General features: G+C 40.2%; 1 protein-coding gene across 1 annotated transcript; it reads left to right on the top strand.

Annotated features, from left to right (window-relative positions):
* Positions 1-8,122: 8,122 nt before the first annotated feature.
* Positions 8,123-10,281, top strand: LOC311058801 (toll-like receptor 13; the record flags this gene model as incomplete). Its single annotated transcript, XM_084076311.1, has 3 exons — positions 8,123-8,522; positions 9,292-9,409; positions 10,065-10,281. 3 exons carry the CDS (start codon positions 8,123-8,125, stop codon positions 10,279-10,281), a joined length of 735 nt encoding a protein of 244 aa, XP_083932437.1.
* Between the last annotated feature and the right edge of the window lie 2,645 nt (positions 10,282-12,926).

Here is a 12,926-nt window from a genome sequence, read left to right as displayed (position 1 = left end):
ATATAATTCCCTTTCATTTCATGTATTGTTTATTTGGCAGGGATCGTGTACAATTAGAGGCTGGTGAGAGCATGACAGTGTGTTCTTTTAATGTTTTTTTATTTATTGATTTAACAGGAAAAAGTGGATTGTTCAAAGGTTTTTCTCCTGAATACAACCTCTCACTGAGGCTCTATTCTCCCTAACTTTATATTTATTTATTATGTATGGCTGTCTTCATTGCTCATAACCATATTAATGATCTTGATATATGCATACATGATACATAATCTAGCTTAATTAATGGTATCATTTTCTCATTTAAAGCATTAATTATTTGCATTATACTTAATTACATACATTTTACTCACCATGTTGCTCCTTTATATACAAATTGTATTGAATATATTTCTTTGGTCTTCGCCAGAGAGGCACCGGAGGTCATCACTCACCAGAAGGGGACACCCGTCAGCGAGCCAGGTGGGATGTGGCAAGTGGGATGATCGTGAATCTCGTCAGGACTGGGGTCATGGTCAGGCACCCCAGGTCTACCAACAACCACAGCCTGCTAACCCAGCACCACTGCCTGTTCATGTACAGACACATGTGGTAAACCCACAGCCTGTGCAACTAGCTCAGGCTCAGTATGGGCCCCCTCAACCAACCTATCCTGACCAGTACGGTGGTCAGGGGAGGCCCGTTTATGGAACCCCCTACTGAAACAGGTTCGGGGTCAAATTCCACGGTGTTGAGGGTTAAGAAAAAAACCATAAAAAAGTGTATGCCTTTTGCTTAGAGCTAATTATGTTTTCATGCATTTCACAATAGAGTGAGACAGAGAAAGTGACACTGGCAGGTAGCGAACATGGTTAAACTCTGTGACCTCGTTACGTTTCCTGTCTGAGGTTAAGAAAGACATCCTAGACCAGGGGTATTCAACTAGATTAGGCAGGGGGCCACAACTGTAAAATAATTTGGAGTCGGGGGCCACACAGCGCAAATGCACGCGCGCGCAGCGCGCGTGCATTCTGGACGGTACATCCATTGAGTGGGCGGTACATCCATTGAGTGGGTGGATAATTATAAATATCTTGGGTTCTGGCTTGACAAGCATTTAAACTTCAAATTGCATGTAGATGCTCTGAGCAAGAAATTGAAATTTACTATAGGTTTCTTCTATAGATTGAAGGCATGCTTTGCCCGAGCTGCTCGCCAAAAACTGGTTGCCGGTCTGTTCTTGTCCCAGCTAGATTATGGTGATGCCATCTATAGGTTTGCTTGTCCTACTACATTGGCCAGTTTGGATCCATTGTACCATTCGGCACTGAGATTTGTAACTCATTTACCCTTTAGGACTCATCATTGTACTCTGTATGCAGCAGTCGGCTGGTTCTCCTTAGGTGCCCGTAGGCAGCAGCATTGGTACATTTTCATCTATAAGGCAATCTTGGGTGGAATTCTCCCCTCTTATATCTCCTCAAAATTCGAGGTGGTAAAGAATGGCCTCAATCTCAGATCTAATGCATGGATACGTTGTGTAGTACCGACTTTCTCATCTGAGGTGGGCAAAAAATGCCTTGCTTTTTATGGTCCATGGGCTTGGAATGACCTCCAAAAGAGTTTCAAACTTGCCACACTTATCTCTTTGCGAATGTTTAAAAGTTTCATTGTTGAGAAACTTGCTCATTCCTGTAATTGTTTGGATGTCTAAAAAAAAAAGAAGAAAGAAACACTATGTCATTGTACATGTGGGTAAAATTCTATGAATTGCTACATGTAATAATCTTGGATTAACTTGCTGGTAGGTTAACCGACTTGGTTGAGCTGAGTAATTAATTAGTTTCACTAGGAGATTTGTTTTTAAGGTTCCTGGGAGTCATGGATGTATTAATATTATTGTTGTACTGATTTGTATGTTTGTTTTTGCAGAGATGTGAAATTTTTAATCTGCCCCTTGGCCAGTTCCCACTTGTAAAAGAGACTCTGTCTCAATGTGTTTTACTGGTTAAATAAAGGTTAAATAAAAATAAATAAAAAATATGAGACAGTTGATGCAGAGTTTGTTTTATTTGGTTTTATTTGATTATAATTCCATATAAGTGCACACAGCTAATTCAACCGAAACAAGGATAAGGGAGAACTGTGGTGTTTGTGATCCCATTGTTGAAATTTGTTGAAAATCCTCTAAACCGCTAGAGTAGCGACAGGGCGCCCCGTCGCCACATCTCTGCACCTCAGATTGCTGTGACACGGCTGCTCAGAGCAGCAGCCAGCAGCAGCACGGTTAGAAATTAACAACTTCTGCTGTGTCAGTTTCTGTGGTTGGTAGAGTGTCGCTTCTTGGTTATAGTTCTGACCCACATTCCTTTAACAATAAGGGTTAGGGTTAGGGTTAACTATTTGTGTGGCGTTCATTTGGTCAACAAGTTTCATTATCTATTTAGGTTAATAACTTAACTATTTGTGTGGTATGCATGTGGTCTGACTTGTAAATCTTGTTGTTTACACTGATTGATAGTTACTGTCCTAGTTCCACTAAAGCGAGTTTCTGCATTTTTAGGGTGCTGCTTCCTCTTTCACTCCTCTCCACTACTTACTTGTCAGTCACCCCATGTTATTTCTGAGGTGTCAGCTGAGCTGTGGTCAAATGGACTTCATTCCTGTCTGAGTAAAACACTGGAAGGATGGTAGTCGTTTAGGAGTTCAGGTAGGATTACATATTCCAATTCCTTCATCCTGGAAAGTATTATTCATTGTCACTTTTCTGTGTTATATCTTATAATATAAAATAGGGGTAATGTCCTTTCTATTTTAAAGCTTTTTTCTTTCTTTTTTCAAGCTCTAGCTCTTGACATTTTTTGTGTGTATATAAGTGTATGCCAGGGGTGTCAAACTCACGCCCACGGGCAAAATGCGGCTCGTGTACGATTCCAATGCGGCCTGCGACATGATTTTCAAAAAAGGAAAATCATACTACCTCTAACAATGCTGCTGCTTTTTTTCCCTAACACACACACACACACACACACACACACACACACACACACACACACACACACACACACACACACACACACACACACACACACACACACACACACACACACACTTGAAATGTTTATTTATGTCCACATAAACAGAAGTACAAGATGTACAAAGGACATAAACACTGCCAGTGCAGTCAGATAATGGGGAAACAGCCAGTTACAAAGTGCATGTAAGGCAGAGCATTGTTACATACAAAACAAAAGATGGCATACTTGTCGAACACAGCGGACAACAATCATGGGTAAAGGAAACAACGCCTCCTCCAAATTGAGCGGCTTCCTATAATAGCTGATATTGAGCAGTACCTTGCTAATTGTTTAGCCCTCCTTTTGGAGAGGCCGGCCATTTGAAGACCCCAACCAACTTGTGCACATGCCCTAGGCTTCCGAAGATAAAAAACAAAAGTTTACATACAGTATGTAGCCTAGCTGAGAGATGGTCTGCTCTAGCTGATGATATTTTAGCACTTTGGTTAGGAAGGCTTCCTCTAAGCTGTAATCAAAAGTACAGCCGACCTCGAGAATGAACACCTCTCTGTGGTTTTCATTAACAACAATGACATCAGGGGTGTTAGCTGAAATGTTAGAGAACACAGAATCATCATTACACAGGCTAAATATGGTCGGCTTCACAGTAGAATGCTTATACAGCATGATGGAGGACCTGAAAATAGAAGAGATATCTTTTGATATCAGATCCACTATTCTGTCATTCCTACTTATGTAGAGTCCCCTGTATACATGGCACCCGTTTATGTGGGACATGGTTTCAGCTATTTGTTCATGACCATGACGCACGCACGCACGCACGCACGCGCGCACGCGCGCGCGCGCACACACACACACACACACACACACACACACACACACACACACACACACACACACACACACACACACACACACACACACACACACACACACACACACACACACACACGTGACACATGTGATGCCAGCATTGCAGGAAATTAAAAACAATATCTGGCTATTATGAATCCGGACTCATTCCTTAAATTATATTATGAAAATAACTGCTCAGAAACAAGTCCATGACATTGGCAAGTTGGTTAAAGCAAAGAGATGTCAGGTGTCTGGAAGCAAGTGATTGAGATGAAATTTCTTGCTGGATACCCCATGTAAATTTACCATTTTGAAAAAAATAATGATTAAAAAAGTCGTTTTTTTCCTTTTTTAAAAACGTTTTAAAGTGTTTTATTTAAACATTAATAATTCGATTCATTGATATTTTCTGAATATTCCATAATTGTTCATCACTTCAATAAAAAATACTGAGTTTGATTGTTGGAAGCACTCAGGCCTGCACAAAAAAGGTTGTGTATCCATTTTTGTTTTTTTCCCCACCTCTCATACCAAATTTGTTGTAGCCTACAACCGTAATACCAATAATTAAAGTCAATTAGTCTATTCTTACTAATGAACACAATTTGTAAAGTGATATAGGCTACTGTAGTTAATAGCAGTGACTGAGAGAACAGGCTGTAAAACAAAGCCAAGTGACAGCTGTGTAAGTAAACGCAGGTGAGCGAGTGGGCCGCCAGTTGAATATCCATGCCCTAGTACTAACCATTCAAAATTGCACATTGATATCAACCTGCCTGTAAAAAAATCTAAGACTGCATGGTCGTCAAACTGTTAGTTCTGAGGTGTCAGCTGAGCTGTGGTCAAAAATTCTAACTCAAATTGTAGCTTGAGGAGGGCTTTTAATGCTACAGTGAGCTATAGCGAACATTGCCAAAAATGTTCATGTACATTCCATAACATTTAATACAGATATGTCTTGGTCACTTGTTCTCATGTTTTTGTAACATAGATTTGTATTTCCCCTGACCATAAATGTACAGAACGTTATTTGGATAGCATGTTGTTTAGACTGATGCTTGGTTCATTGATTAATAATAAAACAAATATATATAATAATAATAATAATAAGGGTAATAATAATAATAATAATAATAATAATAATAATAATAATAATAATAATAAGGGTAATAATAATAATAAGTAAACAGGTACTAGCAACATAAATTGTGAAGAGTATAAAGATAATTAAATGGTTTATTGATTTGATTTGTTATTGTGCTACGATATTTTTGATAAGTATAGAACATTAACTTGATGGCTGTCAGTGAAGTGAAAGAGGCTGAATGGGGAAGTTGACAGAGTTCTCCACGACCTTTTGAGAGTTCATCTGTGTACAGCTCCCTTTGAAAGTTTCAATTTGAATGTCCAACATTTTTAGATCTTGTTCAGTTATTGTAGGTGAGTCCCAAATGACAATGACATGGGACAAGTCTGGCCACGCGTAATGCTATAGTCCTTTAAAGGGAACATGAGACATGTGAATATAGACTGAGAATCTATGTAGAGTTAAGCCTTTAAGACCGGGAACGCATCTGTGTCATTTTAAGATTTCTTTGGCTATATAAAAATAGCAGATCTACAACCTCATAGCGCGGCACAGAGTGCCACGCTATGAGCTTGTAGATCTGCATTTTTTTGGGGAAAAATTGTGAAAATGTGTGCAAATCTTTAGTTTGAATATATACTTTTTTTTATTATTTAATTTTTAATGTTTTTGACTCAAATCTTTGCTTCTGGGGATTTTACAAATGTCTTCTAAATCCTAACAGGTTTGTTTTCTTAAAGTTTTTTTTGTATTTATTTTTGTACTTATGTTGCTATAGTATCAATGTTTTTCAACTTTTTTCATGTCAAGGACCCCCAAAATAATAAGTATTTGACCACGGACCCCCTCCCATCTAAACATATTTTGTTCCAGGGACCCCCAGAAACAAATATTTGAGTTAAAAATGTATATATAAAAGATTTGCACACATTTCCAGGATTTTTCAAAAAAATAGCAGATCTACAAGCTCACTCGGTGCCGCGCTATGAGCTTGTATATCTGCTATTTTTGAATAGCCAAAGAAGAAATGACACACATGCGTTCCCTTCCCGGCCTTAAAGGGTTAAATATCAAATAAAAGTAACCGTTTTGCTGTTGTACCCTCTTTAGATCATCAATGCTGAACAGTGTTGTCATCAACCAGTGTCCACAGCAGAATTACTCCACCAAAAGTATCTGACAGTTGACCCTGAAGACAGCCATGATGCTACAGACAGGAAGCTGGCATTGTTTCTCCTTCTTATTTCTGTTGTTCACACTTCATCTTAGTCCTATACTAGCTTACTTCCTGAAAGACTGCACTATTCTTTACTCTGACAATGTCACTGCTGGTGTTTCAGTGGATTGTTATTCTTGTGATCTCGATGACATACCAGACGACATTCCCAGAGACGTTATATCACTAACAATAAGGGGCAATTTCATCTCAAAGATACACAAGACAGATTTTTACCGTCTGTCAAATCTCACAGATTTGAACCTGAGTGAGAATTTGATAACTCATGTAGATGACGGGGCTTTTGTTCCTTTGGTGCAACTTAAAGTGCTCTATATGCACGATAACCAACTAATAAGTCTGACAGACAATATGTTTCAGGGACTGTCTAACCTCTTGATTCTACGCTTGGATCGTAACAATATACATTTCATCAACCCTGCTGCCTTCCAGTCACTCACTGGCTTAGAGGCTCTAAGTCTGACATCGACATCCAATGAAATGACAGATATAATCACCATCTTACAACTACCAAGCTTACAGGTGCTGAACATCACAATTCGTGAATTAGGGTCTTTTCAGTCAAAAGATCTGCCATTAAACATGTCCTCTGAGCTCAGGGAGTTGAGAATTACTTCACAGTCGATAAAAAAGTTCAGCATCACAACGGCTGTATTTCCACATCTTAAGACAATCGACCTGTCAGAATGTTGTAATGATGATGGATGGGAGTGGGACATACCAGACAAGTATTTTCTAAGGAATATAACCACAGTGTATTTGATTGGTTCTATTATGTCTTATAACTCCATCAGAAAGGTTCTACAGAGCCTTGATTCACTGGAGTACCTAGAGCTGAGATTGGACGGTCTGTGGATAGACAGAGATCTCTTAAATATTATCTGCAAAATACCGACACTGAGGTCACTCATACTGCGGGGTAGATTCAATGCCAACCTTAGTGAAACAATGTCACCTTGTACTCAGCTTACCAACCTGGATCTATCATTTAATGATCTGACTGATCTGTCTAAGGATTCAATAAAACAAATGAATCAACTGAGTCACTTGGCCCTCGGCTCGAACCAACTTTCCAAAGTGCCAGACGATGTTAAGAATCTCTCCATGCTTGAAATCCTAAACCTGGGTTACAATAATATTCATGATTTAAGCTGCGTAGACTTCTTAAATGTAACCAGACTCACACACCTTCATCTAGATAACAACCACATCTATGAACTCAAACAGTGTGTTTTTCAACATCTTAATGAGTTAAAGGTTCTAACTCTGAAGCACAATTTAATTGAGACGTATGGGGACACATTCAAGACTGGCTTACAGAAACTCGAATTATTGGATTTAAGTAATATTAATGTGTACCACCTCAACCAAAGGGAATTCATGAGTCTGAAATCGCTAAAGCACTTAGACATAGAATTCAGGGACATGGAATGGATTCCATGGAGCAACAACTATTTGGAAGGACTAGATGAACTTGAAACACTTAGTCTAAGTATCTATATCAAACCCTTCAAAATGACATCTTCACCCCATGAGTTACAATGGCAGAACTATAATACAGCCTTATTGAACAGCCTGAAGAGCTTAACAATACAATTTGGTCCATACACCTTTCTTCCAAATATGTGGGACATGCTCTCAGATATGAAACATTTGGAACACTTGAATGTCTATGGTGAACCACCAGACCAAGACTCATATAAATTTGTACCACAGCTGAAGACTCTTTCCATAAGTAGTTGTAATCTGATATCCCTGGATTTCCTTGCACAAGCCAACTTGACTAGACTCTCCTGGCTGGACCTGAGTCAGAATGAGTTGACGGTGATCAATGTCTCTGCGTTCAATTTTCTCCCTGCTCTCAGGTATATCAAAATGAATGACAACCCTTTAGCTTGTGATTGTTCTAATGCTGACTTTCAGCAATGGATGCTGAACAACAACCAAACACAGGTAGTTGACGCTTACTCCTACACTTGTGACTTTCCTCTGGCTAAAAAGGGAACCAGGTTTCTGGACTTTGACTATCATTCCTGTTGGGTGGACGCTAGCTTCATCTACTTCCTTTCCTCCACTTGTGTGATTGTGCTAACTTTGCTCACATCCTTCACCTACCACTTCCTGAGGTTGCATCTTCTCTATGCCTACTACCTCTTCCTGGCCTTCCTTTATGATGCCATGGAAAGAAAGAGGGGGTCTCCTCAGCGCTACGATGCCTTCATCTCCTACAACGTTCACGATGAGCTCTGGGTTTACAGAGAAATGCTTCCGGTGCTGGAGGGAGAGCAGGGCTGGAGACTCTGTCTGCACCATCGAGACTTCCTACCAGGTACAAACATCTCTCTGTCTCTAAGTAATACTGTATATCTAAATATGTCTCTTTCTGTCAAAAACGATAGGTCACTATCGTAACACCGGTTCTATGAAATACAAAGCGAGAGGTCTCGCTATGGGAGAGCGCCCTCTAGCGCGAACACAGAAGCATTATCTTGGTATACTTACAGGCAAAACCATTTAGCTGAATCCTGATTCGCTCCCCTGACCTGGAGGTCCCGCCCTCAGCCTATATAGTCATGGGACGGATATCCGCTTTTTCCTTCAGAATAAGACTTCTCTTCTCGTCTGCCTCAAACAAGAAGGGTGTCTTTTGCGAGACCTCTCGCTTCGTATTCCATAGAACCGGGGTTACAATAGTAACCTATAGTTCTAAATTCAATACTCCGCTCCAGGTCTCGCTATGGGAGAGGTTTGATAAACTCCCTGATTGCAATTCCGAAGTTTCGAATCATCCAGCCCAAGGCCTCATAATGCCTAGAAGCGACACCCAGGACCGTGCCCACCACTAGGGGCATAGCCATGTCCCAAGTGCCCAGAAAACTCCTGACGAGAAGAGAAACGAAGGAAAGAACAAATATCCGTCCCCTGACTACATAGGTACTCTCCCATAGCGAGACCTGGAGTGGAGTATTGAATATAGAACGGTATTGTCTTTAGTGCCATTATTATTACAGTATGTGATGCTATATGTCTGTCTGTCTCTCAAGAAGTGAAATAGTTTTGAATCAGGTTTGAATAATCTTTTTATTGTTTGTTTCCAGGTACACCCATCATAGAGAACATTACAGATGCCATCTATGGCAGCAGAAAGACCATCTGTGTGATCAGCCATCATTACCTGGAGAGTGAATGGTGCTCGAGAGAGATCCAGATGGCCAGGTGGGGGCAGTATTGCAGTTGTTACAGTGGCAGCATTATAGCCCAATTCATAATTGAATTGATCAATTTAAAGAAAATTAGTCCCCTTTATTTATATTGTACATTTGCACATCCGTAACATTTGTGACCCAGGGCAAAAACATCACAATTCCGGCAACTTTACATGAGAATGACATGTAATTAGATTTTAGTCACACATTTGTTAAAAACAGATTCAGAATGGTGACATAATATTTTAACTCATTAATCTAAAAGTTAATAGTAACTGGCATGTTAATATGAATATAATGCATAAAGCATAATGTTAGAAGCATTCCTCCATCATTTCACTGGTTGGGATTATAAACCACTGCTGTTAAACCATGTCAGCTGATGGTGTATAGCAGTGGTTCTGAAAGTGGGGTCCGGGGACCCCCAGGGGTCCTTGAGGGGGTTCCAGGGGGTCCCCAGTAAAATGTGTTAATATACAGTAGCATGGAAATCAGTTAACCCTACAGTATAGGCTTTGAGAACCACTGCTGCATGGGGAACCATGTTAGCTAAAACTCAGAGCTGCTGAAGATAAACTCTCAGCCCTGTGGCTCTTGGTCGTTATAAATAAAACTGTCCATACAACTTGACTGAGTGTAAATGTCCTCTGGTCTCCTGTGTGCAGCTACCGTCTGTTTGATGAACAGAAGGACGTATTGATCCTGGTGTTTCTGGAGGACATTCCAGCCCACCAGTTGTCTCCCTACCATCACATGAGGAGGCTGGTGAAGAGACACACCTACCTGAGCTGGTCCCAGGCTGCACAGCACCCTGGACTGTTCTGGCAGAACCTACGCAGAGCTCTGGACACACCTCACACTGACCTGGGTTTGAATGAATAATCCATTTCATGTTGATGTGGACATAAGGCACTCGGGTGGCGCAGTGGTAAAGCAGCTGCCCACCACCACGGAGCAGTGTTTGGCGGTGCCTTGAAGGCGTCGTAATGGCTGATTTTACACTTGGTTGCATGCTGAAAATAACCGATCTAAAAGCTCACAACGTGTCGCTCTGCGACGCGTTGTGAGCTTGTAGATCTGCTATTTTCAGAGCGCAACACCCGAGCGCAACCAAACATAAAATTACTTGTCTTAGTTTTACTGGATCTCATCTCCACTAGTCCCTCACTAACATTTGAGTCTAGTTTTTAGTTTTAGTTTTTAGAAATTGTCAATATATTTAGTCTTAGTTTTAGTCATCATAGCTTAGTTTTTATTTCAGTGAAAAAAGGTAGTCGACGAACATATTTCATCATAGTTTTAGTCGACGAAATCAACACTGCCACGGAGTCTGGGGGTTCGAATCCCGTGTTCGGGGGAGGGATACCGGGCGGGGAGGAGCGTTTTGTTTGTCACTGCACGTATTCCCACAGGCTGGGGGGCGGAGCCTGTCAGCAGGGAGTGTTGGGCGGGAGGAGTAGGACGGAGGCTTTACGTCGTTGGGGGCTCCTCAATGGCAGGTGAAAGGGTGAAGGCGGTATAGATTCTATTATGTTAACACGTATTGAGTTTACATGTTACATGATTGATTTAAAGTGGATTGTTCTGACGTTGTTTTCCTGAATACAACCACACAGTCACCTCTCCCTGAGGTTCTATTCTCCCTAACTTCACATTTACATGTATGTATTTCTTCATTGCTCATTACCATATTAATCATCTTTGATCATATAGGCTATGATTCTATCATCTAATGCTTTATTTGCTCATCGGAAGCATTAATTTTTCTCATTATTTGTTGTATTATTCCATTATACTGCTCCTTTACTATTAAACACATTTTATTTGTTTGGTAATTATTGTCCTTGCTGAAATAGATTAACGCTTTTAGTTTTTAATTGATCACTTCTAATAGATATTTGACAAGGATTTGAGTAGGCTACTGTGATACATTGTGATACATGATTTCTTTTGATTTGCTCATTGTATGATTCATTGATAATACATTATTGATTGAATTTGAATTATTGAATTTATTTATTTATTCATAGCCGATGTAAACAATGTAGATCTGCGATTTTCACAATTGTTGATATATTAGGTACTTTGTAATTTGTACTTTTGAATACTTTTTTTAAAGCAAGTACTCAAGTACAAATTGTAATTTGACAGGGCAACTTTCACTTGTAATGGAGTAATATTTGACCAGGAGTATCTGTACTTTGAATTTGGTTGAGTACTTTGTCCATCACCGGTCGTGGCCAAGTTGACCAAGCAGTTGGAAAGTATAATGGTCTCTGTCGGGTGGAAACCTCACATGTTCCAAAACTGTTACTTTTCAGGATTCAAATTCAAAAACAGCAAAAGCAGCAGATCGATAAGCTCACAACCTGACGCTTCGCGCCGCGTTTGGAGCTTGTAGATCTGCTACTTTTCATGATTTTGTGTGACGCGGTAGTTTGATCAAGGGATCGAAGAAAATCGGGAAAAAGATCGAAAAAAAAACACAACAAATTAAAAGATGGAGATGAGGGGTTCCTGCCCAACAGCAACGATATAGAAGGTCCGCAAGTCCTGCCCTATAGCGGTGGTGTAAAAAGTACTCAAATGTTTTGCTGAAGTAAAAGTATCAATACTGCAATGTAGAAATACTCTGTTACAAGTAAAAGTACAAAAGTATTGGTATCAAAATGTACTTAAAGTACCAAAAGTAGAAAGAACTGATTATGCAGTATGTCCCATTTCACACATTTTCAAATGTAGTCATGAAATGTATAAACATCTTTTGAAAATAGCAGATCTACAAGCTCACAATGCGTCGCATCGTGCAAAGACAAAACAGAAGCGGGGAGGAGGCTTCGCAGCCGCTTTATCCGTGGATCATTTTCAGAGTTTCCGTTGCTCCGGACTGTGTGACGGAACATTAGAAAATCGCAGGAGGCAACAGTCTGGCTGGAGAAACGAGAGGCTTCCCAACTACGTAACGTCCCCTCATGTCAAATGATGCCGTATAAGGTCAAATGCATCCCCAGTCATCAGTCATTTGACAGGTGTGAAAATGCATTGAATAATCTCTATGAACCCTTCCTATCTGGCTTCCAATCCATGTGTAACAGGGCGGTAAGAATGAATATGGCCAACTACACCACCTAAGGAATTGCGTCCTACAAAATAGTTTTAGTAATCTTAATGAAGTAAACCACCTGAATACATTATGAGAACTCCTCACACAGTTCTTTGTACTGAATTGAATAAGGCAGATACGTGGGTTGTAACAAAAGTATAAAAAGCTTTATTCACTTGATAGGCCTATACACAAGCTAAGCGGTCATAACATTTCATAGATAAAACAGGTTAAAATGTATGACAGTGGTTCAGCACTATAAGTTGTACCCCTACAGGGATCGGTGCTGAGGTTTACCCAGCGGGGAAGGGTAAGCAGCTAACCAGCCCAAGGCAGTGGCACACCAAGCCACAGCACACAAGAACAAAAATAGTAAAATAATCTAAATGGCACACAAAAAATAAAGGGGATACCACCACCACCA

The sequence above is a fragment of the Gymnoscopelus microlampas genome, assembly GCF_963454915.1.
Source record: "Gymnoscopelus microlampas genome assembly, chromosome: 2".
Lineage (NCBI taxonomy): Eukaryota > Metazoa > Chordata > Actinopteri > Myctophiformes > Myctophidae > Gymnoscopelus > Gymnoscopelus microlampas.
Note: the sequence above shows the minus strand (reverse complement) of the source record. Positions and strands in the feature narration are given on the sequence as shown.